We start from the raw sequence: 25,420 nt of genomic DNA on the forward strand, positions 1-25,420 counted from the left end.
CCCATGGTGGCCTGACATCGACTTCTCTCCCGGCCTCTCAACACTCACCACCGCAGTGCTCGGACCTAAGGAGGGGACTCGGAATCACCTGCCGTCCAGCCAGCTGGCAGTCCCCACGCCCTTCCCGAGGGCCCAGAGACTCGGTCGGCCTCCAAAGAGCAGGACAAGGAAGCACCTCCCTGGCACACCACCCGAGGGCGAGTGCCAAGGGGGCTTCCATCCAAGCCACCACGGGAGCGCCTGTTATGCGCCATGGAGGGGCCAGAAGAAGGGCCAGGCCTGGGCCCCACCTCCCACAACCCTGGCGGCCTCGCCGGCTCGCACACCTGCAATTACGGGGGAACGACACAGAAAATGCTAAAATTAACTAAACAGGGTCGAAACGCTGACACACAGTCCATGTGCTTGAGTAACGCTGCCTGAGCCCCAGGGCCAGCTCCCCGATGTCCTGCACACCCAGCCACCGGGGTGGGGGGCCCTTCAGAGCAGGGGGGAAGGTCAAGACTCCATGGGCGGAAAAGCCAGGAGTCTGCAAAGGTGTCAGCCCACAGCCACCTCGGTCCTACTGGCAGAGAGGGGCTCTGGCAGGTGCAGAGGGAGCACTTGGCGCCCTGGGGCCTCCACGGGCAGGTCTCGCCCGCCAGGTGGCTCTCCCTGGAACGTTCCACCAGGGCCTCAGCCCAAGATCTGAGGGCTTTTTCTGGTGGCTTCCTGCTTAATCTGTGGACCCACAGGTCTGTTTTGGCTCGAGAGGAGTAGCAGCCAAAGCCGCCAGGGTGTCCAGGCTAGTGTTGGCAGCTGCCTCCACAGGGCACCAGTGGCTCGACCCACCCCAGCGCCCACCTCGGGCCCCTCCAGGGCCTGCTTGGGGACCCATTTGTTTTCGTCCACCCCTGCCGGAACCCTTGGGGGTGAGTTCCCACTTCCCACCAAAGAGCAAAGAGCCCCTGGGAATTTTCCCCACTGCTGGCAGCAGCCCAGTGCAGTTGCCCTGGGCCCCGGCAGAGCATCGGCCCTGGGACACCCCTCCTGTCCCGGGTCAGAAAGCTGCCCCGAGGGATCTGGAACGGTAGGGAGCTGGGCCCACTCACGCTTCAGGGACCAGGCAGCTCCCACGCACGCATGCATCCCACACCTAGACCTGGACTCCTGTCCCCATTCCTCCATGCTGCTGCCCGGCTCCCATTCCTAGTCACAGGGAGGGGGAAGGGAGGGGGAAGGGCAGGGGCTGGAGGCTCCCAGTAGGCCCCCTCCCCACTCTGGCACATCAGGGGTGTTTAGAGAACAGGGCTCGGGCAGAGCAGGGGCGCCTGGCATTCAGCCCCCACACAATGCAAACCGATCCCCAGCCTGTGATTCTAAAAGCGAAACGTGACAGGTGCCCTCGCCAAAGGGCAGGCTCCAGCACCCACAGGGCACCTGACTCTGGCTTCCCTTGGAATCTGCAGAGCGGGCTGGGCCTAAGCACCAAGGACCCCTGACCTGGAGCCCCATTCCTCCACCCAGTCAGGGGCCCAGGGGAGAGGATGGAAGGCGGGTGACAGGGGACGACAAGGGGACCCTTCAAGTGTGGAGGGAGGGGGCATGGGAGTGAGGGCAGCTGCTCCCCTCCATGTCTAAGAGGAGCCCAGTCCGGACAGCCCTGACCAAGCACAGTGTGCCCAGACACCCTGTCCCTGAGACCCTGGACCAGGGGCTGCCAGTAAGCCAAGACGGTGGAAGCCTTCCTGGCCCCAGACAGGACAGCGCAGCCCAGCCCCTCATGAGAGGCATGGAGGGGACACAGGACATGAGTTCAGGATCAGCAGCCAGAGCAGAGCAGCTGCCGAGACTCTGCAAGCACACGGTTGTACACGGTCACACACAGGGCGCCTTGGGGAGCAGAGGCCGTGCGTGGGGCATACGGCCTTTCATTTTCCCTGAGTCCAGCTATCCCCCACGCCCAGTGCAGACCCTGGCACTCAGGCACGTGGGCCAGCTACCCAGGGCTTTTTCCAAACAGGACACGTGGGGCTCCAAATGAAGAACGTGGAGATGCCTCGGACACAAGCCTCACCTCCACGCCGGCAGCGCGGGGTGCCAAGTCCAGCCCCATCGCGGGTGTGACTGAGTGTCCGCAACCGCAGGCTCGGAGCCACAGTCCAAAGCCCCACGAGGCTTCGGGGACTCCAAGATAAGATTCGCGGTACAAACCCTGTGGCTTGGGTCCCCTCCAAATGACGGAAGTTTTAAAAGAAACTGCGCTCTCTGGGTTGCCGTATTTTCAGAAACTACTTTTTTAAGAAAAACCCACCCTTCCCCTTACCTTACACGCATTTAAATGTGTTTTTAAAAAAGTGAACTAATGAGAAAAGAACAACAGTCACAACACTTCCTGAGAAAGCCTCGAGAACCTACCCGGCGGCCCGCACTTCCTGCGCCCGGCCGGGCAGCCCTTCCTGACTCACACGAGGCCTGACCTGTTGGGGAAGTGAGTAGGTTCCCGGACTCCCGCAGGTTACGACAGACCCCGGCCCGCTGTGCCCCCAGGGCTGCACCGCCAGCGTCTGCCTGCGCTCTGGCCGGTGACTCTGCTCCTGACGTGCCCAAAAGAAAGTCGATTACATCAAGGTGCCAGAAACCTAGTGTACGACCCACACCGCACCCTGGGCTGGCCGAATGCACGAGGCCCGTCTGACCGCTGGACGAGAATCCTGTTCTAGGAATCTAAGCCGCCTCCGCCAGCCTGACTTCCCAGCAGCCTTGAAACCAGCCCCTCTACATCAGTCAGAGGGAGGGTTTACTGGGGGATTATCCTTCCAAACACTTCAGCCCAGGCTGCCTTCTGCCCGTCCACACGGCCGCCGACCAGGCCTGAGTCTCTGCCGGCACCAACGTGCTCGGAGGGGACACTGGCCAAGGCGAACCTAACAGAGCTACACCCCAAAGCCCCTGCAATCCACATTTCAATTCCCGGCAAGGCTGAATCTGAGTTATCTGGGGGAATCATGCTTTAACTCCAAGTCTCCCCCTCCCACCCCTTCCAGGGCTATAAACAGACCGGGAGAGGACCCTGCTACACTCTGATGAGTGAGGAGGACTGGGTCCCAGCATCATCGAGTTCAAAGGAAAAGTCATTTCTGGAAACCTAGTGGTCCCTCAGGGCAGACGCTGCTACCCGGGGGAACAAGAGAGTCTGGCTGAAAGAAGAATCTGCTGGTTATGCCTCCCCCTCCTACGTCAGAGAAGCTGGCCCCCCGGGCCACACCCCTAGAATAAGGAAAATCGGACTTGTTTCAAAAACAAAGACTTTTTTTGCACACGTAGCTCAAAATGAAAATAGGTGTGTTTTTTAAGCGGCCACAGAAAAACCATTTCCTTGTATGGCAGGCAAGCTCAAGGTGATGAACTCACGCCCTCGTGACCCACTTCCCACTAGGTCTCACTGACTCCGAACAGCAAGCCGGTGCTGTGGGGTCTGATGGCTCCACAAACCACCTAAGGTTCCTGTCTCCACGTCCCCCCCGCCCCGGCTCCAGATCCGCTGCAGTCAGCTCAACACTGGGCACTCCTGGGCCCACCTGGACACTAAACGTGCCCCCGACTCTCCCTGGCAGCACCTCCCAAACCTGGTCCTTCCTCACTTCCCATCTGACCAAAGCCCAGGGCCATCCATGCAGCCACCCAAGTCAGAAGCACGGCCCACCCCCACAGCCCTCTCCTCTCCTCTCCTCTCCTCCCAGGGCCCTGGCTTCCCATCAGCCCCGCCCTCCTAGGCCCAGACCACCAGCAAGAGAAACTACACAGCACGTCAGAGCTGGCCTCCCTGCAGGACTGGCGTAGGCCCAACTCCTCTCCCCTCCCCTGCCCACTCTGCACCCCAGCAGCCCCTGGAAATGGGGGGAGAGCCTGCGGAAGTTCAGGATGCCGAGCCGCTGCTGCTATGACCCTCAGCTCATGTCACTCACTGTCCTTCCGGACAAGCAGTCCCCCCATCGTCCCCCCCCACCCCCACTCTCTGAAACATGGCTCGAAGCTCCCCGTGACTGGACGGGAAGCCTCCTGTGACTCCCAGGTGCGCCTTTCGGGCGCCGCCTCGACTCTCCCTGCCTTGCTGGGCTGTTGTTGCTGCTAAGGTCTGAGCACCTTAGGTCTTATCTCTGCTTCTCAGGTGCCTGGCGAGGCCCAGTGGGGCTCCAGACACCTGCTGAAGGGGCGGGCCCAGGAGCCCGTGGGGGAGAGTCAGAGGCCTGTTTCAGGGACAACTGCAGTGTTTCTGGGTCAGTAATTAGCAGACATGGTAAGGGGAGTCCTCTGTCACCATGGCTGCCTGTCACTGAAAGGAAACCGCGGCAGCAAAGGCACTGTCCCCTCCCCCCTCTCATTGCCGTCTTGCTGGCCCCGAGGATTCGACAGGCGACCCAACAGCTGAGTCAGACTGGCAGGCTGAAATCTAAACAATTTCAGTTCACAACCACACAGAACTACTGTCAGTGAATCAGTGATCGGAGTTACAAGAAACCACATCATTCGGGGAATGAGGAATTGGGAGGTGCAACTGAAGAGGGGGAAGAAACGAAAGTCAGTGGCCACGGGTGAGCACCCCTGCAGACACGAGTAACCCCAAACAGCGAGGCCACCCAGAACCGGAACAAAAACTGCAAACTGAAAAAGGCAGAGTCAGAAACCGACAGGTCGGTTGGTGACAGTGCTGGTCGAAGCAGAGGCGTGACTTCCAAGGACCACCAGACACAAGTCTCTGACATTTGTGCTTCTGAGTGCATGATTTACCTGTGTGTGTGTGGGGGGGGGGGGGCCTGTGGGCCCAGAGAAACAGCGGCCTCTCCCCACTTCCTTAAAAGGAAACACGGGGCCGAGGACGCTGCACCCACTGCCACTACCCACAAAAAGCACTTCGGGGCATCAGCTCAGACTACCCCTGCTGCCACAATGTGCCCCCCAAAGAAAACCACCCGAGAAATGTCTGTTTTAGAAGAACTTGTGGAGATTGCCCAACACCCTTTAGCAATCAATTCCAACGTTAACAATGATTAATAATGCTTTCCACGCAGTTTAAACACATACAGGGAAATGACAAAATCACCTGAACATTTTCCAGGAGAGAACAAATCTTGAAACTTTAAACCAAATTTCTCAGTAGCTCGAGGCTAGGGCATAGAAGTCATCTGACTTCACTCCCCACTGCAACGGACTGGTCTTTGCTCAGAGCCAGTTACAGAAAACGGAGAGGCCACCCCCACTCCCTCTGGGTACACTACCGTGAATCTAAAACCTTTCTGATCAGCAGGCTTCCAAGAGCTCCACTGTCACCTGGAAGTTCCCCTAATCAAGCGTTTTTGCCATCATCCACTATGAAGCAAGTTCCTCTCCCTACCTAGAATCAGCAAGCAGACGGGACTACAAGTGGCGGTACCCAAGGCTGGGGGCGTCAAACCTCACACAGCAGCCACGGATACAAATCTGAGACAATGCAAACTGTATTAAAGGGTACACTGCAAAGATAACCCCCCCCCACACACACACACACACCAAGGATCAAGAGTAATATTAGAATTTAATTTTTTTTAAAAAGCATATGAGCCCTGGCTGGTGTAGCTCAGTGGATTGAGCATGGGCCTTTGCTGTGAAGCAAAGGGTCGCCAGTTCAATTCCCAGCCAGGGCACATGGCTGGGTTGCGGGCCAGGTCCCCAGTGGGGGACAGGTGAGAAGCAACCACGCATTGATGTTTCTCTCCCACTTTCTCCTTCCCGTCCCCTCTCTCTAAAAAATAAATAAATAAATAAAATATTTTTTAAAAAGCATATGAACACAAGAGAATTTTTTTTAAATCTCAACGATAGCAGCAGGCCTCTTACTTCGCCACATTCTTGGCAAATGTTTGCTTTGGAAGACCACTGCCCGAACACACTGCTCCCAAGCCTACTTCACCGTTTACATAACCCACTTCAGTACTTTTCCTGAACGAAGGCCCTTCGGAAAGCTCGTGGAGAAGGGGGTTCGAGTGTTCCCTCTGCCCCGGCCTGAGTGGCACTGACTCAGGATTGCTTCACAGCCCTCGCTGGCGGGATGTGAGAAATGCCGCGTGTACACAATCCCAGCAGGGCTGATTCACGCCGCGGCGTCACCGCGCGGCCTGGGTTGCTCAAGGAAAAGACCCCTCCGAGCCCGAACCGTCCTCGAAACGAGACGGCCACACCCCCTCCCAGAGCGCGCACACAAACCCTCCGCGCACGTGTACGCGGCCGGCGGCCGGCGGCCGGCTCGCCTCCGCGCTCCGCGGGGCGCAGGCAGGGCAGAGGGGCCCGGGCCCCGGGATAGGCCATGGGGGAGCCGGGGCGGCGAGCTGGAGTGGCAGGCCGGGGCGCGGACACACCGGCCTCGCCGCGACGCCGCGGGCGGCCCGGCGGGCGGTGGCGGTCGCGCGCACCTCCGCCGCCCCTCTCACCTCCTGCGCCGGCGGTCCCGGTTCCTGCCGAGGCGGTCGGACAGGCGCCCCAGGAGCGCGGCCAGCCCCGGCCGGCCAGGCAGGAGGCCGAGCAGCCGCCTCCAGAACACCGGCCGGGCCACCGCCGCCGCCATGGAGACTCGTCGCTTCCGCTTCCGGCGCGCAAGAACTTTATTGACATCGACGCGCGCCGACACGGGGCGGCGCGCGCCGGGACCGCGGCCGGGAGGCGGGTCCCGGCAGCCTCGGTTTCCCGTCTGGGGGCGCGGCGGGGCGCGGCGGGGCGCGGCGGGGCGGGCGGGGGGGGGGTGGGCGGTCCCAGGTGTGCTGCGCGCCCGTACGCAGTCGCCGGCATCCCCCTGACTCCGCATCGATAAGTGGGGACCTTACCTTGCAGTCCCTGAGATCCCGTTCGGCTGAACCTGCGGCCGAGCCCCACCTCCCCACCCTGAGGTGTAGGTTAGACTGTGCAAAACTGGGTTACTGCTGACGCGCTTTCCGCACTAAGCACGGAAAACCCCATTTTCACCTTGTGAGTCCCGCTGCCTGCAGCCCCCCGCGACGAGACACCTGCTGTCACCAGCCCCCGCCCCGGAAGGGACGGGTCTCTGGCTAGATAAGCCGAGGGAGCTCATCCTTGCAGCCCAAGGGACATTTGGCAGCCAATTGTGTAAAAGGAGAATGTCGCAGGATTCTGAGGCGGGAAAGGTAGCTCTGGTCCGTAGCGTGCGGCTCCCCGGGAGCCCCACGTGGGCTGGGCTGTGGAAACTGGAAAAACCAGAGGAGATAGTCATTTCCTACGTACTGCGGGGGGCGGGGGGGGGGCTGTGTTTCGAGGTTAAAAGGATGCAGACACACCGAATACAAAATATCCCGAATTCCACTTCCACCAACTTATCCCAAGCAAAGCAGGGACAGGTTCCTCCAAATAATGTTCATCTCAGCATTTGTTCTTGAGCTCAGAAATGTGGACGCCCGAGCCTTCCCGTCCCCACTCCACCCCCAGGCACATCCCCTTGGCCCTTCCCTCTCCTAAACTCCAAGGGCCCTGTTTTTGCTTCCATAACTCATTTCCTCCGCCTAGGCAGCCCACCTGGCTCACTGCAATCTACTGCCTTTGTAACTTTATAAATAAACTTTGTCTTACAATTTGAAAAAACAAATATGTGAATGCAACCAACAGTGGGGGATTTGGTTAAGTAAGTAATGGGAGGTCACTAGGTTGCAAAACCATGTAGCCATTAAACAAATCAAGTCCTTGAAGAATGTTTGTTCTAACAAAACAATGGGGAAGAAACGAACAACCAAAAAAGAATGTTCGTTCTAGAAGAACGTTTACTGACATGAAGTGTAAACCCAAATCACCAAAGAGTCGTTCGTATAAAGCTTATCTTATTTCATTAAAAATTGAAAACGGAGTGTGCACACAGGCAGACGGGAAGACACCAAAACGGTAACACGGGTTGTTCGGTGCTATTCAAGAATCTCCCAACCGTTTACAACCAACAAGCATTTCAGATTGATTTTAATGTTTCCATTAAGATGAGATAGCTTCACAAATAGAAGATGGAATTTGATTCAACTATTCCAAGTTAGAAGTGGTGAATCATCAAATTTCCTAACTTCCAGTAACTGGAATGAGACCATCCGTTTCACGGCTCCAGGTCTGCACAGCGCCCCACGGGGAGGCTGCAGAGCGGCGCTGCTGCACGGCTGTGCCGCGGGCGCGAAATGGCGAGCGCCTCCCAGGCCACCGAAGCCCCCTGCCTATCCAGAAAAGAGCCACCCCCACCCCCACCCCCCTGCCTCTTGGCACATGGTGCTTTGCTGGGTGACGAATTAAGTGAGACAAACACCGTGGTTCTGACCCACTGGGAACTTCCCATCTCCCGTAAGTTCTAGTAACACGCCCTGAGGTCAACAGCATTGTTTGGGAGGCTTACATTCAGGGTCTGCATCCAGTGCCTGCTGACCCACACCCACTGGGAGCCTCCGGCCTTGACGGCTGAAACTGTCACCGCGGCAACCAGAGTGAAGCAACCACAACTTTGCCCCAGAACACGCACATTTAGAGATTGCAAAAATTTTGAATGATGGTTTTCAGAGGTTGGGCAATTTTTTTCCAATGGCGACATTTACATGATAAAACCACAAACACTCTTCTCCAGGGGGCACCATCTTTCTCGGGGGCAGTTGGTGAGACCAGGTAGAGCAGACAGGGCCTGCTCAGAGAAGGCACATGCCCCAGAAAGTCAGCCTGGGAGCCCCCCAAGCTGCTGGGGGCGCAGACAGTCTGGGCGCACCCGACCATGGCTGCTGAGGGATCTCTGGTCACACCTGATGACCTTGGAGGAAGCATCTGTCCTCCAAGGCCCCGGCGAGCCTCGGAAGCACATCAGCTGAGTCCCCCTCACCCACCGCCTTCTCGTTAGTCCACTCGCTTCTTCCCAAACAGGAGGTGCCAGGGTTCGAATGAGGGGGTCCATGGATAGATGACAGAAATCGTGTCTTCCCAGACGGAAAAGGAAACCTATTCTCTGGAAGGAGCGTTGACGTCAGGGACTGGTGGGCTGCTGCCCCTGATAGCAGAGCTGGCCTCCCGGCAGGAAATGCCCGGACATCCTGAGCAGAAGGCCTGTCCCCGCTGTCTGTGACTCACCCCCCGCCCCCCTGCACTCTGGGATCTTCCCTGCCCCGTGCACAGGGAAGGGCCTCCCGTCCGAGCTCGCTTTGTGAGCGAGGGTCTCTCTCAGACAAAGGGTTGCTAGCACACTCAAGCCGGAGGCGGAGGCTGGGCTGCCCAGCCCTGCCTCAGCATGGGACAGTTTCCTGTCAGGTTGCCTGGGGTGGGGGGCAACCAGCTCCCCCTGAGCAGCACGCTCTCCTTGTTGGATCCGGAGTGACCCCGGGGGGTCACTGCCTGACCTCACCACCCCAGCCTTCCTCTGCCCCCCGAAACTGCCCACACGGGTGGCCACCTTGGGATCTTTGGGCCCGCTGTCCCCTGTGCTGACAAGTGTCTCCCCCCAGTTCCTTTCATCCTCCAAGCTCTGGCCTTCCCCTAGAAATGCCTCCTGGGCCCCAAAACACGAATTCACGATTTTATTTTCTTCCCACCACTCCCTGTGATCCACCCCTATTCACTGGTTGATTGTTGTGTTTTGTCTCCTACCCACCCCCAACACGGGCCCTTAGAGCCTTGTGTCCCCTGAGTGCCCAGAACAGGACCTGGCACGGGAGGTGACTCCGCCGACCCAGGCCTAACTAACGCACGGGCGCCTGCTGCGGAAGGTGGCCACTCCAGAGCCTCCAGGCCGCAGAAGCAAACGGCCCTCTGTGCTTTTCCACCCCGGGGTGGGGGCTGGGGGAGACAGTGGGACTCGGCCTCCTGGGGGTTTAGGGACCTGCTGCACAGACCGGCGGCAAACCTGGCAGTGCGGGCCCACCTTTCAGGGCTGACTCACCTGAGCCCCAGGTCTCCCTCAGGCCACAGGCCCTTTTCCTGCCTTCATTTCCTGGCATCTATTTTCCCCACTGAGCTGTTACTCTGATCTTTTCAGTCCTTGACACCCTTTCCCTAAAACTAAGACCTGGCCCTGGCTGGTGTGGCTCAGTGGGTCGAGCGCGGACTGTGAATCAAAAGGTCTCTGGTTTGATTCCCAGTCTGGGCACATGCCTGGGCCAGACCCCCTGGTTGGGGGCTTGTGACAGCCAATTGGTGTTTCTCTCCAACGTCAGTGTTTCTCTCCCTCTCCTTCTCCCTTCCTTCCACTATCTCTAAAAATAAATAAATAAAATCTTAAAAACAAAAAACTAAGATCTGACCCCGGCCCTCCCTGGCATAAGGCAGCCTCCAGTTGCCTCAGAGAAGGGCTTGGCCAATGTTTTCTTAAAAGGCCCAGGAGTAAATATTCTACACTTTGTGGGCCAGATGGCAATTACTCAACTCCGGATCCAAAGCGGCCTCAAGCAATATAAATGCATGCGGCCATGTTTCCAATAAAACTTTATTTACAAAAACAGTACGCCAGCTCGTGCACCGTCATTTGTCACCCTTTGCTTTAGAAAACAGCTTTTCCCTGAATGGCCCTAAAACTGGGAGACATGAGGCCTTCCAGCACCGGGGCCCTGAGTCGGCGGGAGCCCTGGGAGGCCCGGAGGAGCTGAAGGTTGTAGAGAACGAACTTGCCAAATGCTGCAGCTCAAATCAGCAACCACTCCCGTGGCAGGGGCAGCGGGGCGGGGGCCGGGGCGGGGGGGGGGGGTCCACATTGCCTTTTCAAGGTCGAAAATCTTGTCATCTGCAACACGAAACACCTATTGCACAAGGGCTCCCTGGCCACACCAAGGCCCAAGGCCATGTGGCATTTCATTGACCAGAAGCCAGAGCCCAGATTTCTGGAAACGCTGCCCAGGCAGGGCATGCGGGTTTGCTTCGGTCCCGGTGCGAGATGAACGCGCCTCTCATCGTCAGGGGGAGCTCAGCCTCTTGTGGCGTGGCAGGCAGCCAGCGCCACCCCGGCGAGGAGCTGCAGGCCCTCCCCGGGCTCCGGCGGCCCAGCACGGGGAATCGCCGATGCCTGTGGCCACTTAGGGCCCAGGGAATCCCAGCTCCCTGGGGCTCAATTGGGTGGCTGAGGCCAGGGGCTGGGGGGTTCCCAGGTAGAACTTCCCCCCCCCCTCGTCTAGCCCTCACTGTGCATTGAATCAAGAGGCTAAGCATGACCTTGGGCTAGCTAGCACCTGAACCCTGGGCAGCATGGGTCTTGCTGGAGAGGAGGCCCAAACAGACCAGACCCGGCAGGTGGAAGAAGAGGTTCCAGACGGGCAGGCACAGGCTCACTGTATTTCCGGTTTCCTGGAGTTTAGGAGACAAGATAAAGTCCCCTCGGACAATTGCCTCTGGGCCCTTTAGACTAGAGAAAGGCGGGTGGGAGGAGGTACATTGCAGAGAGCTGCCCGAAGCTCCTGAAAGAGAGGGGAGGTGCGTGGGGGCGGGGACCGTCATCCTGGGCCCTCTGCCCATCTCGAGGCCCAAGGAGAGCAAGCAGCCGGAACAAAGGTCCACTGATGCCGGATTATGTGATTTTTCCAAAGAAAGCCCCCAGTTCCGAGGTGGATGCGCAATTTCCAGATGTTTAACTGTCCTCTCCAACAACAGGCCAACAATGTGTCTCTGGTCCATGGCCCGACACTTTGTACCCCCCTTTTGTTCTGTGAAGATGTGTCTCTGGTACCACAGGGGGACAGGGGGACAACAGGAGGTCATCTGTCTGTACCTCTTGGGTGTCGAACCGAGGGGCTCCATTGCCTGTTTGTAAAGTGCATTTTAAGTTTCCAAAGTTCCCTCAGTCAGAGAACGTGCCCGACCCACCTCCCACGCGGGGGAAGCGAATAGAGTGCTCCTTTTCTCCGCTTGCCGCCCCCTCGGGTTGACTTTGGCAGCAGGCAGCTGAGGCCTTCAGTGGGTGGGAAGCAGGAGTGGCCAGTGGCAAAGGCCCGAGGTGGCCAAGCAGGGGCCCTGGAGCTGGTGGCGTGAGCCCTTCCACCCCGCCCCCCAAGGCCAGGCTCTGCTCCCTCCAGGCACCTGCAGGCAGGGAGACCTGGGAAGGCAACTCCGCTCCCCAACTTCATGGCACTCAGTGCAGCAGAAATTAACTAATTGAGACATCAACTCTGATGGCGTCTTGTCCTTCTGAAAAGAATCCACGCGGCGTGAGCGCCCAGACGCATCGACGCCAGACACCCAGCTTGGTCTCTGACTCCTAGTAGTTGCTCCACACTCACCTCTTAAAGGAAGGGAGGGAGAGAGGCAGGAAGGAAGGAAGGAAAGAAGGAAGGAATGGTTTTGTAAAATAAATCTTGCAGAAACAAGCGTTGACTAGGGAGGCCGGGTGACAATGGACTCCCTGGCAACTGTTGGGTGTAAGGTGGAGGCTCGCTCCAGGCCTGGGGGCCCAGTGCCTACGCTTCTGCCCTCAGTCAACCGTTTGCACCCCCATCAAAGACACCGATGGGTCCCTAGGAAGTCCAGGAGGTGGGAGGAGCTGGGGGCCCAGAGCTGGCCCCTGGCCCGGCCCCCGAGTCCCTGAGAGGCTGCAGGTAACCCAGGAGGCTCCCCAACTCCCGCGCACGGGACCCTCCTAGCTCTCCAGGCTCACCTGGATCCCGCAGGTGTGCCAGCCTGGAATCACACCACGGCGCTCCGTTACCCGCCAGTGAGGAGTGCGCACAGCCCGGCCTAAGGGCGCCCTACCTGCGATACCTGAGGCATGCTGGTCTTGCTCCTCCGAAGACCCAGCCCTCCACCGAGCAGGGCCCAGTCCTGACAGGTCCCTCGCCCCATGGCATTTCAAGTGGCTCCACTAACACCTAGACCCATGGATCAGCCCACCCGGCTGTCCTCACCGGTTCCACGGTTCTCACCTCTCTGGCACGGGCAGCCATGGGCGCCTGATCTGCCCACGAGTCAGTCCTGTGCCCAGAGAGGAAGATAGATGGAAATCAACCCAATGATCTCTTTGTGGAAGTCTCCCCCGCCCCTTCTCCTTATAACAGCAGGACTTGGATGAGAAGCCTGTGCGTGCAAAAAGAAAGAAAGAAAGACTGGGAGTGGGTCCACCTGCCCACCCGGAATCTGGATGGCAGCAGCATTTGCTTTACAAAGGACGGTGCCCCCTCAGCCTGGGCCCAGGAAGTCTGAACTGCACCAGGGCAAGGCTGGCGAGTGCGGCCTGGGAGAGCCACCCTCTGCCCCGGCCGGAATCTCTCCTCTGTTCCTCACGGTACCGCCCACCTCCCCGCCTCTTCCGACCCCCTTCCCTGCCATTGTGGCTGACTGGGGACCAGAGAGACAGAATAGAATTCTCCTTTGGAACTTGCCCGAATAGTTTGGTGACAAAAGTTAGTGCCAAGGCGTGCTCCGCGGGGCGGAGGAGCCAGGGACATTCCTAGGGGTGCCACACCCCTGGAAGATGGGGTGGGAGGACTCAGGGGGCCCTGTGGAGAGGCCGCCCGGCAGGAAGTCTGAGCGTGCCTGTGGAGGTCCGTGCAGGTGCTAAAGGCCCACCCGGGGGAGGTGTGGAGCAGCACCTAATCCAGGAGCCCCAGGGCGGGGGGCTCCCAGCGGTCTTGAGGCCACACCGAGCCCATTTGGTTGCTGTAGGGCAAGCGAGACAGCCACACCAGCCCCGACTCTCCGACGGCGCCTGGGCCCCAGAGCACGGCTCCCTGGAGCCAGCCACACTCCTCGCCCCGTCCTGGGCTCCCCTTCTCCTGGGCACCAGCACTTTAGCTCCGGGCACCCGGCCAGACCTCATTTCCATCGCAGCCCAGATGGTTCACCACAGCCTTGCTTCCCAGAACTGCCCGCTACCCGGTGTCTGTTCCCGGGCGGGCGCGGGCGCGGGCACAGCGCCGCTTCAGGGCAGACGGAGACCTCCCCAACCCGGCCCTACGAGAGCTGCGTTTGTGGGTTTGGGGTGAGGGGAGATGGCCGGCTGGAAGCTAACAACCTTCTTCCTCTACCCGCCAGTTCAAGAGTTGGACCAGATGTGAATTCCTCCCAGAGCCAGTGGGAAGAAACTCCCCTCCTCTCTGCACCCCACACACTTCGCAGTCTCGGCACCCTCCTAGAACGGCCCCCAGGAGCCCCCAGACCCGCTGTGGGTGGAAGAATGGGTCCCCCAGGACCAGGGTTGAGAGCTCAGGCCCAGCCCAACCCCAGAGGGAAGAGGAATCTGAGCGGGCAGAGTGGGTGGGGGGCTGAGGGGCTGGCAGACTGTTTTCTCTCCCCTCCCTGGGCACTTTTTCTGGGAAATGCCAGAGGCCGGCTGGGCCTGGAATGTCAGGCTTGAAAGAACTCTTCCACTACAAGGACTTCCGAGCCGCAAACCTTTTCATTAGCTCAGCGGCCCCTCGGGGCGGAACAAAGGCCAGCAAACTGGAATGCCGCTTCCTGGTGGTAAGCCATTGTCCCGGTCTGGCCACCGACTCCTGCCTCCTGCCTCCTGCAGGGATTGTCCGAAGCAGGAAAGAGACAGATTGGGGTCAACCTGCTCTGTGACCTCTCCGCGCAAACATCTGCTCCTGCCCTGCAACCGTCACCTTTGCCACAGCTGCCGCCAGGGAGGCAGGTCCCCGCCATCAGGCCCGCTGAGCAGGGGCTTCGGCTGAGAGCTCCGCACTGGGGCCGCAAGGGGCCAGGCTTCCATGAGGTCAGGCGAGGCTCAGCCCCCAGTATCGCCTCCCCATGGGCCCGGAGAGACAGGGCAGGGGAGAGGGGCTTTCCTGCCTCCCTCCAGTGCCTCCCCTCTCACCCCCATCGCTGCAGGAGAAGCTCTGGAGAGAAGAAACCAGATTGTTTCTCCATCGCTGTCTCCAGGACTTGCCAGCTAACCGGCACAATCGCTGTGAAGTTAGGGATGTCAGGCCCCTGGGCAGTCAAACCAGGGCTGCGCCTGGTGCCAAAGAAAGCCCACCTTGGGGGCCTCAGGCAACTCTGCGGTCAGGCAACTCAGGCAACTCTGAAGCACGGTCTCCCAACCTATCTGGCGGGGCACACACGCAGCCACCAAACAGTGGTGACCTTAGCATCCACCCCCGGGCCTGGCTGGAGGACAGGAGACCATTCCTGCAAGAATGGGATCTTAATTCACCAAGTTGTGCATAGCTTCCCCTGACCGGCCCGGGGTACCCAGCTTCCCATCACTGAGGTTTGGGGAAGAGCTCATGGTCCGTCACACACCATGAGTAAGTGGAGTCCCGCAGGCAGCTGAAACCACGGCGTACTTCCCCTCCATCGAGAATGAATCTTTGTTATCTTTATGAGCAAGCTCCTTTGCCTGGAAATGGGATTCTGACTTCATAGAAATTCTGCAAAGGGAGAGACTCGGAAAAGGTGGGGGCCTCCCAAGTCCCCGCATCAGGAACATGGCAGAGAAGGGCCAAGGGGCCAGACCTGGAGGATGCTGTCTCCCTCCCAGCCCCCAGCAGACGGGGACGGCGGGAGACAGATGACCTGCTCTGGTTTGGGCATCTGTCTTGCCCGGAAGTGGGTCCGAGCTGGCCTGCTAATCTCTACCAATCCACATACTCACTGAGCCCTGCAAGGAGGGAGAAGCCACAAGCTACTCCAGGGGAAGGCACGGTGGAAAACATCGTTGTTAATAAGCCCGCCCCCGCAGGTGTGGGCCCCATGAGCACTTTCTGCGAACCAAGTTCAAGGCTTACCGAGAGAAACTCTGCACGGGACACGGCGTCAGATCGTGTTGGTTAAGGCACAAGGAGCTACCCTGGAAGTTCAGAGTCATAAGTGCCAAATCCTTTTTTTATTCATAATTTTTAAAACTTTTATGTTATTATTTTATTTTTTTATCCTCACCCGAGGACATGCTTATTGATTTTTAGAGAGGGGGGAAGGGAGGGAGAGAGAGCATGGATATGAGAGAGAAACATAGATCAGTTGCCTCTCGTACAAACCCAGGCCTGTGCTGTGACCAGGGATCGAACCTGTGACCTTCCTGCGGGCGGCGCTCCCACCAACTGAGCCACACCGGCCACGGCGTAAGGGCCAAATCTCAAAGGGCAAGTAGAAATCAGCCAAAACGCGGAGGATAATTCCACCCGGAAGAACGCAAACAGGCCAAGACCCGGAAGATAAATACGTCTCCCAAACAACACGCCTTTCATGGCCACGCCCACCCCCAGCAGCCCCAGCCCTGCTCGTTCCACAGAACCTTCCCTCGGCCTTCCCAGTAAGTCTAGCTAGCATGCACGGGTCACTTAACACGTGCAAGGAACTGTTCTAATCATGCTGCATGCATCCGTTCCTCTAGTCCTCACGAACACTGGATCAGGTAGGTACTGCCGTCAGCCCATCTCACAGGTATGGAAATCGAGGCACAGCTGCGGGAGTACGTGCCAAAAGCAAGACAGCTGCTGGGCAGTGCAGCCGGGACCACAGCCCAGCCTCCTGAGTGCAAACGCAGTGGGTGCCACACGGTTGGCATTGGGACTCACCGTCTCAGAGGGTCTCTCCAACTAGCCTGGAACTCCCGGAGCTCCAGGGCTGTTCCTTCTTCTTTACCTCCCGCCCCCTGCCCACACTTCTATCTCCTCCTCCCCCAAAACGAACCATGACAGTGTCACGGGATCAAAATCACATGCGCCCCTTCCTCATGGCACTCATCACTTGGCGGGGGGCAGGGGGGAGTCCCGTGCCCCTTGCCTCGCCTGTCCCCCTGCGGGATTCACCCAGCACTGTCTCCCCAGCACTCTGCCTGGCAAAGGCAGGCGCTCGGTGAGGGTTCGTGGATGGATGAATGAACCTGACTTGTGTCAGAGCGTCGTAATTTACAAAGCACTCTCTCATCCATTAACTCAAGGGCTATTCCTTGTGAGTCTTCCCTGTCCCCCGTGAGGCTCAGCACAAAAGTGTATGGTTATGCGCAGCCTCCTAATAATCAATGGATGAGAACAGAGAATGGCCTCCTGATCTCGGGGAGAAGGAGAGTCCACTGCAGCAGCCCACGAGCATCTCGAGGGCAAAGACTGGGTCCGACCCCTCCACAGAGTTCAATGGCCGGCACGAGGCCAGCTGCGACAAGCCCCGCTTTCTGGAAACAGGTCGAATAAACCCATTTCCCCCTTTACAGAGGTGCTCTCATAGAATCGGACGGCAGAGTTGGACTGAATTCTTTCTATTTCCAGCACACTTGGACTGATGGGAAAAAAGGTGACTATTCCCGTTTAGCGTCTAGCAAAACAGAATCTCAGAGAGCCTGGGTGTCCTGCCCAAATCTCACACAGTCCCCCCAACCTCCGCGGGGGTGAGAGATGGTGGACAGGTTGGCAAAGGAGGTGTGGTCCTAGGGGCTCCCCCAGAACGAGGGGCAGGTCTCCACATTCTAGACCCCCAGGCTGGCTGGGGTTGTAGGCATCTCTCTCCGTTTTTTATTTCTTTCCCTGACTTACCAGTTGTGTGGCAACAGGAAGAAGGCAGGGCCCAAAGCCCGCAGACCCTGTGTCCTGGGAGGTGACGCTGTAATGCCACTTAAGCTGGCTCTTAGATGTCTCCGGCACCCACCCCACTGGCTGGGGACAGACTAAAAACTCCCATCCTTCATAAAGCTGGCCCTGGTGCACGCAGACCACCCACACCCACGCCAATGTGGCCACAAGCACAGTTCACCTCCGTCACACAGGATCCCAGGACCCCAACCCGGGGGCGGGGGGGGGGTGGAGACCACAGCCCACACTCAGAGGTGGGTGGGGGCTCCCTCTAGGCCACGCGGCTGTCTGCAGGCCCAACTCCTGGAGAGCACTTTCTGAAAATTCGCCCCTGCCGGACTTCAATTTCACGTTTAAGTCCAGACTGTGGTGTGACTTCTCCTCCGTGCCCCATCAGGTCGCCGGCCCCAGGTCCTGAGCTGGCCTCCCCCGGGGGCGCGGGCGGGGGGGGGGGGGCGCGGGGAGCGTGACTCTGGTTTTCCCTCCTGGGCTTTGGGGAGCAGCACCAAACCCCTCGCCACCTAGGAGGCCCCAGGGCGCCCTCTGGCGGACGTGGGCCCCGGGGTGCGGCCAAAACGCCCTCGGGCCAGCCTGGTCGCTAAAGAGCCCTCGGCCAGACCACGTCGCAGCACCACGCGGGTTTGGAGACCAAGACGTGTGAAAGCGGCTGTTGTCTGTGTTTGGAGGTAGGAGGCGGCCCCCTTGTCAGCAGGGGCAGGGCAACCGGCAGTGAGTGGGCCGTGGGCTGAGGCCGCACAGCTGCCACGCGTGCCCAAAGTCCCCTTTGGGTCCGAGTCCCCTCCACCCTGGGACCCAAGCCTCGCCTCGGGAACGCGTCCACAGGGGACTACCGCGCGCTCCCACCCACTCCAGCTCGCAGATCCCGCCCCAGTTTCGCGGCCGGGCTTTGGGGTGTCCCCAGTTCCCTTGCGGCAGGCCGAGGCCTCCTGGGGCTGCGACCGGGACTCGGGCGCGCCGGTTGGGGGCGAGGGGGTGTCCCCGCGAGGTCCGAGAAGAAGGGAAGGGGAGCCTGGAGCCTCTCCCGATCGGCCTCCTGGAACTGCCCGCGCTCCCGGGGCTGCACCCCCGCCTCTGCCAGAAACTAGCCTTCTTAGAAGGGAGGGGGGAAAGTGTGAATGAGAAGTTGGGGGCGGAGCGCGCGGTGGGGAGGGGCCGCTGCCAGGAACGCGCAGCCAGGGCTGGCGCCGCGCCCGCCGGCCGTCCCGGCCGCTAGCGTCGCGCTTTGTCTCCGCGCGCGTCTCTGCCGGTCCTTGGCGCGGCCGGCGGCCCGCCCTCGGCCCGCGGCCCCTCCCTCGCCCTTCGCTCGCAGCCTTTCATTGCTGCGAGTAGTGACTAAACATTACAAGAAGGCCGGCCACGCAGTTCCAGGAATCGGGGGGGCGGGGCGCGTCGGCCGCGTATATACCCGGGAGCGCGGCCTCCGCGGCGGCTCCGAGTCGGACTCTCTGCGCTGCCGTCGCCACTGCTGCGACCCCGGCTCACACGCCTCCCGCCGCAGCTTCCCCCGCGGCCCCTCGCCTCTCTCCAGCCCGGTCGACCCGGGGGTGCACAGGGGGCAGGGCGGGCGCCCCGGCCAAGCCCGAGCGACGCACGCGCGAGGGCCCCTTTTGTGGACTTCTCCGCCGCCAACATCTGGTCGCAGCGCGGGCCACCGCTGACCGTCGCGCCGCCGCCTCGCCTTGGGGACCGTAGGAGGCTCAGCCCCAAGGCCGGAGACTTCAGTTTGGAATCAGGTAGGAAGGAGGGGCGCGGTGTGGAGGGGGGTGGCCCTTGCTAGTCCCGGGAGCTTTTCTCGGTTTCCCCTCCCTTTCCCGGGTCTTTCCCGGCAGGGAGGGGACGAGGCAGGAGACTGAGCGGATGGAAGTCGGAAATCCCAGGTTCCCGGAATACCCGGGCTGGGGCTCTCAGGCTTCTCCTGCCCTCCCCCCGCGTAACCCCCCCCCCCCCCATGCCTCGGATTTCTTTCTCTGTCCCCACCGCCCTGAGCCACCCGACTGAGCGGCGCCCAAAGCGTCCCGGGGGCCCTTCTCTGATCCCCACCCCGGCCATGCTCCTGGAGACCCAACTTCCGCGCCCGAGTTTCCCACTCGGCACCCTGCCAGCGCGCGCTGGGGAAGGGGCTGCCGGCAGCACCCCCGTCGGTGGGGACGAGGGCTGGACGGGTTCCGCGGGATGCCTGGGTAGGAACAGGGCCCAGGCGGGGACCTCCAGGGCAGTGGGTGTTCTCGCCGCTCGGCAGAGGCAGGGGAGCAGGGGCGGGCCGGGCGCGCTGGAGGGTTCCGGGCACTCACGCGGCGCGCACCTTCTTCCCTCCAGCCCCCCGTGATGCGGTAGCGGCCGCTGTGCGGAGGCCGCCGAGCAGCTGCAGCCGCCCCCGCGCAGATCCACGCTGGCTCCGTGCGCCATGGTCACTCACAGCAAGTTTCCCGCCGCCGGGATGAGCCGCCCCCTGGACACCAGCCTGCGCCTCAAGACCTTCAGCTCCAAGAGCGAGTACCAGCTGGTAGTGAACGCAGTGCGCAAGCTGCAGGACAGCGGCTTCTACTGGAGCGCCGTGACGGGCGGCGAGGCGAACCTGCTGCTCAGCGCCGAGCCCGCCGGCACCTTCCTCATCCGCGACAGCTCGGACCGGCGCCACTTCTTCACGCTCAGCGTCAAGACCCAGTCGGGGACCAAGAACCTGCGCATCCAGTGCGAGGGGGGCAGTTTCTCTTTGCAGAGCGACCCCCGGAGCACGCAGCCCGTGCCCCGCTTCGACTGCGTGCTCAAGCTGGTGCATCACTACATGCCGCCCCCGGGCACCCCCTCCTGCCCCTCTCCACCGACTGACCCCTCCTCCTCGCTCTCCTCCTCGCCCACTTCCGAGGGGCCAGAACAGCCACCGGCCCAGCCGCCCCCGGGGAACGCCCCCAGGAGAGCCTATTACATCTACTCGGGGGGCGAGAAGATCCCTCTGGTGTTGAGCAGGCCCCTCTCCTCCAACGTGGCCACTCTCCAACATCTCTGTCGGAAGACCGTCAACGGCCACCTGGACTCCTATGAGAAAGTCACCCAGCTGCCCGGGCCCATTCGGGAGTTCCTGGGCCAGTACGATGCTCCACTTTAAAGAGCAAAGGGCAGGGGTCGAGGGGCGAGGCCCGGGTCTCCCCTCCGTGGCACACGGCTAGAAGCACAAGAATCCAGCCCGGAGAGTCCTGCGGCTCTGGGTGAGCCTGGGGATGGACAGGCCCCGCCCTCGGGCCCTGCCCCCTGCGGCAAAGGGCAGAGCGGACTTGGAATGTGTTTGAGGGAAGGGGAGTGTCACCTGAGCGCTCCTCCCCCGCTCCAGACTCTCGGGAGGAGCCAGGGTGGCCCGAAGGGACCACGGCAGCGACTAAGGCGGATTGATTCTCCTCTCCTCTCTGCTTCCTCGCCTCCCGCGCACCTCCAGACCAGGGGCGCTGTGGGAGTGCTGAACCAGTGAGAACTGCTGGGGGATCCGCGAACTTTCCAGCGGAACTTGTTTGCTCTTTGATTTGGTTTTAAACATGGCTTTAACCCTGGGCAAGTCTCGGGCCTGGGAAAGGGGGGAGAGAGGGTGCCTCAGGGCCCCCAGGGCTGCAGGCTGGCCAAGGAAATAGCCACTCCCAGCGCCCAGCCCAGGTGAGGAGGGTGGCCACGTGCATTTCCCCTGGTTCTGGGAGAAGGCCAGGGGGTGACCTGAAGGGGACTATTCTGCCCCCCCCCTTGGGACAGCCACCAGGAAACACAGGTTCCGTAGAGTCTTTTGAGAGCCCGAGAGGCTCAGGACCCTTCCCCCGTTTTAAGGGGGAAGGGGCCTTTGGAAAGGAGATGGACAGGCTGGTCACTTCCTCCCTCGCTCCCGCTCTACCTCCCGGTACCTGGGGGTTGAGGGCACCTGGGGGTTGAGGGCGGGGAGTGGAGGAGAAGAGTCACCTGACCTCTGACCCCTGACCCCAGCCAGAGAAGATGGAGGATTTTCCCCGTTGTGCCTCATGTGTCTGGCTGGGAGATTTGCCTTAAATGCTCCCTGTCCCGTGGATGGGGACTGGCACACAAGAAGCCACACACTCTGCCAATCCAGGCAGAGGCCCCAGGGGCTCCCAGAGGGCCAGCAGCTGGCCGCCCACCCACCGTGGGAGGTGGGCGCAGAGAGGGACGACCCTGCCTTCCCGCCAGGCACTGGGAGGATGCCAGCCCAGTTGGTACTGGGCTGCCGCAGGTGCATTACGGTGCCTCGGCTCTGGCCAGAGCACAGCCACCAGGTCCCGCATCCCCCAGGCCCTGCACACCGCTCCCTCCTTACCTGGGTGGGGGGCATATGCAGGGAGTCATCGGGAGGCCTGGGCCCCGGCCCCCCCGGAGGCCTCCGCTCTGCAATAGCACTGACCAGTGAAACCTTACAGGAATGTATCGGCGATGGGATTGCCTGGAATTGTCTTTTTGGGTGGGGGGCAACTAAACACACACACAGTTTTCTGTGTCGGGAATTGGTCTGGACCGGGCAGCTGTGTGTTGGGGTGTTTCTGTTTTCTGTTACTTTGTTTTGTGTTTTAATGATGTTTACAATCTGCCTCCATCGCCCTGTCTTTTATAAAGATTCCACCTCCAGCCCTCTCCCCTCCCCCCACTCAGGCCTTCAAGGCTGTTAGGAGATGCTTGAAGAACTCAACGGAATACCAGTCCACGTCAAACTTTGCACATATTTATATTTATATTCAAAGAGAAACATTTCAGTAATTTATAATAAAGAGCACTATTTTTTAATGAAAAGGCTGACTGCAGCCTCTTTCCCGTCGGGTCTCTTCCACCCCCCACCCCCACCCCCCGCGGCGCCGCCCAGGGGAGGGGAGGGAGGCGCCACCTTCTGCAGCTCTGCCCCCTTGCTGCCCTGGCTTCACGTCACTTACAAGCCCTGGCAGCCACCTAGACTGTACCGAGAGGGTAATTCCTGCTAGTCTGATTCAGATCTGACCAGAATATGCAAAGCAAGTTCGAAGGAAGCGCTTCAAAGGGCTTGCAGGGAGTGAGCTGGGCTGTGGTCAAAGCTTTCAGAGGCTCTGAGCTATTAGAGGTGCTTGGCTCCTTGGCGGGGAGAGGATCTGAGAAAGCCCAGACTACAGGGTCCTGGCGTTGACCTGTGACCCCAGCATAGCTGGGTTCATGGGAGGTGGGGGGAGGGGTAGTCCCCACACACACCCTGCATTCAGGTGGGGCCCTTCCCAGGCGCACGGCCTCCCCACTCCTCCAACTTGCCACCCAAGTCCTAGGAGCCCCCGTCCGAGTGGTGATGGGGTGCAGACCTCCCACCAAGAGCACCCATATGTTCATCTGTTTTGCTAGTCACTCTCACACCTCCCCTCGCCCCCCCCCGCAAGGGAAACCGCCCCCTGGATGAACCTTCCCTGCCACCCCCACAGGGCAGGTATCATCGCCCCACTATTCTCAGACACAGCCGTGCCTCTGTGGGAGCAGGGACTTGGCCTGGTCCCTTCGGATGCCTAGAACAGTGCTCAGCAAATATTTGTCGACTCAGCAGGGGACAGCCACCCAGGTTCAGGGAGGTTAAGCACCCTGCCCAAGGACACACCGTTTGGGAATGTGGGGAAGGCAGGACTGACCCCAGGAGCATTTATTCCCAAAGCCCATGGACTCTGCCTCCCTAAGCACTAAGTACGCACGCAGAGTCGCCCTTAGGTGGCCACCCACTTTGAAACCAAGGGGTCAGCATCACTTCATGGCCAGCACTCTGGGGTGTCAGCGCGAGGGCTCTTTGTCCCCCTCTGAACCCCCGGACCTAACAGCTGGAGGGTCCCTGTGTCCTGGAGTCCCAGCTGAGCCCCATCTCCGAGCCTCCACTGTCTGAAGCAAAGGCCAGGCCCCGAGAAGCTGCTTCATGAATCAGTGTCCAAAAGGCAACCGAGAGAGTAAATCAACAGCCGTTTTCTGTCCCCTTTCCTGACCTTTGGAGGAAAGTAACCCAAAGGGATGAGGCAGGGCCAGGCCGGGCGTGACACTGCTGAGCAGAGTGTATAGGAACCACGCCAGACAGACCACCCTTCTGCAGCTGGGAACACAGACCCTGATAAGGTCACCTTCCCAGAGCACCCCCCACCACCCCGTCCCAGTGGGGCCCGGCTCCTCAGTGCCTCCCGGGAGGGTGAGAGAGCCTGGAAAGTTCCAGCAGGTTCTCCCCCGACCTCGGGCCTGCCAGTCAGACACCATCTGCCTCCCAAAGCACCCAGAACCCAGAGTGGAGCGCAGCACGTCTCCATCCTGGCCCAGAAGGCAGCTGTTTAGCCAGGGTGTCCAGAGTTCATGGGACCCTAACAGAAGGGAGTGGCCTTCTCTGGCCCCAGAGGAAGTGGCTCTCCCTGACCCCTGGCTAAATAGAGAGGCTGGAAGCCCCCTAACTCCCTTTCCCTCAAGCCTACTCCAGCCTTCTTCCCTTCTCTCACTCTGTCTCCCTCCATTTTCAGTCCACAGCCTGCGCCAACCCTCTGATTTTGCACACAAGGAAACAGCCCCAGAGAAGAGAAGCAACTTGCGTCAGCCCCCAGAGCGAGCTAGTGGCCACAGCAGATCAGGAGTCCCTCCCTGAGAGTGTCTGCTAGGTAGGGCTCCTTCACCTCTCCCTCCTGCTCCCACTCTCCTGCGGCAACTCTCTGTGCCTCCCAATTCTCTCAGGTGCTCACACCTCTCCTCCGAAGGACTTAATGGGGGGCTCTCTGTCCTGATGCAAGAGGCAGGGTGCCCCTGGTTCCCACATTTGCTGAGAAGCGTCCTGCAGGGCATGGGGACAGTTCCGTGGTTTCGGCAGGTACCCATGCCTTAGGGGCGTTAGCGACAGCATGGCTGGGGTCCCCTGGCCCACAGAAAGTGGAGAGAAGGCTGCTCCGGGGCCCTGTGCCCTACCTACTTTTGGCGCTGTAAGAACCCACCCCCAAGAGGCCCAATCCTCTCTCCAATGGGGCTGTTTTGGGGTAGGCCTCCTGATGAGTTAGAGCCGGGAATGGGAACTCCTGCTGCGGAGGGAGGGAGGCCCCAGACAGGGGAGCTGGAGATGGAAAATATGCCCGCACCAGTCTTAAGTAGTAACGGTGTTTGGGAGGGGGCGCCGCCGGGGTGCCAGGCAGAGAGGCGGGGAGAGACAGCCAGCCGCACAGGGAGGCCAAGCGGAGACAGGAGCCTGCAAGGCGGGGGGTGGGGGGGGTAACGGGCACAGAAGCAAACCGGGAAAACCAAGGCCGAGGGTGCGAAGGGCCGAGGCCGGGGAGCACCTTCCCGTGCCGCGTCCCTCCCCCTCCCGTTCGGGCGGCCGCGTCGCTCCAAGGCCGCCCTCCGCCAGGAAGAGTCACTTCCAGGGCATGGCGGCAGCCCTGGCGGAGATGGGCGAAAAGTGTCCACGCCGACCCGCGGCGGGGACACCTCCCGGGCCCGGATCCCAGCGGCCGCCACTACAGCCACGGACGCCGCCGACTCCGCGGCGGCCACCGCCCAGCGGAGCCTGCGCGCGGGAGAGGCCCCGCCCCCGCGCCGCCGCAAAGCGTGGTCACTATGGCGACGGGATTACGGGCGCAGAGGGCTGTTTATTCTCAGCCCAGTGCCAGGAAATTCAGCCGGGAGGCTGCCAGGCGCGCCTCCCTGGGGTGGGGGGCGGGAGAGGGAGCAGAGAGGGTGCGCCGGCGTGCCCGGGCTCCTGGGGGAAGGGAGTCCTTTGTCACTGGGGGTCCCTGACCCTTCCGAGGGGGGTGCTGCTCAGAAAGCACGCACTCGTTCGGGCCGGGAGTGGATCAAGTTCCCTGGTCCCAAGGGAGACAGGCTTCCCCCTCCGGGCCAGCAGCGGCCGCCCCTCCCAGCTCCCTAACCCCCGCATCCAGGGACTCTGTTGTTGCAGCCCCCAGCCCCTGCCTTTCAGTCCACCATCCACGCGCCCTGCGTGT

At 60.6% G+C, this 25,420-nt stretch overlaps 2 protein-coding genes across 2 annotated transcripts in view; one reads left to right on the forward strand and one right to left on the reverse strand.

Annotated features, from left to right (window-relative positions):
* The window catches only part of PGS1 (phosphatidylglycerophosphate synthase 1), a 30,621-nt gene extending 24,022 nt beyond the window's left edge, over positions 1–6,599 (reverse strand). Inside the window, exon 1 of the mRNA XM_037064374.1 lies at positions 6,447–6,599. Coding sequence (XP_036920269.1) covers positions 6,447–6,580 — 134 coding nt within the window. The 5' untranslated portion in view covers positions 6,581–6,599. The remainder of the gene's footprint in view (positions 1–6,446) is intronic.
* A 12,282-nt stretch (positions 6,600–18,881) lies between these two features.
* On the forward strand, positions 18,882–22,196 carry SOCS3 (suppressor of cytokine signaling 3). Its single transcript, XM_037064381.1, has 2 exons — positions 18,882–19,210; positions 19,794–22,196. The coding sequence occupies exon 2, from the start codon at positions 19,882–19,884 to the stop codon at positions 20,581–20,583; it is 702 nt and encodes a 233-aa protein (XP_036920276.1). The 5' UTR covers positions 18,882–19,210; positions 19,794–19,881; the 3' UTR covers positions 20,584–22,196.
* The last annotated feature ends 3,224 nt before the right edge of the window (positions 22,197–25,420 follow it).

The sequence above is a fragment of the Sturnira hondurensis genome, unplaced genomic scaffold (assembly GCF_014824575.4).
Source record: "Sturnira hondurensis isolate 20B ecotype Veracruz unplaced genomic scaffold, ASM1482457v3 Scaffold0001221, whole genome shotgun sequence".
In the NCBI taxonomy this organism is placed as follows: Eukaryota; Metazoa; Chordata; class Mammalia; order Chiroptera; family Phyllostomidae; genus Sturnira; species Sturnira hondurensis.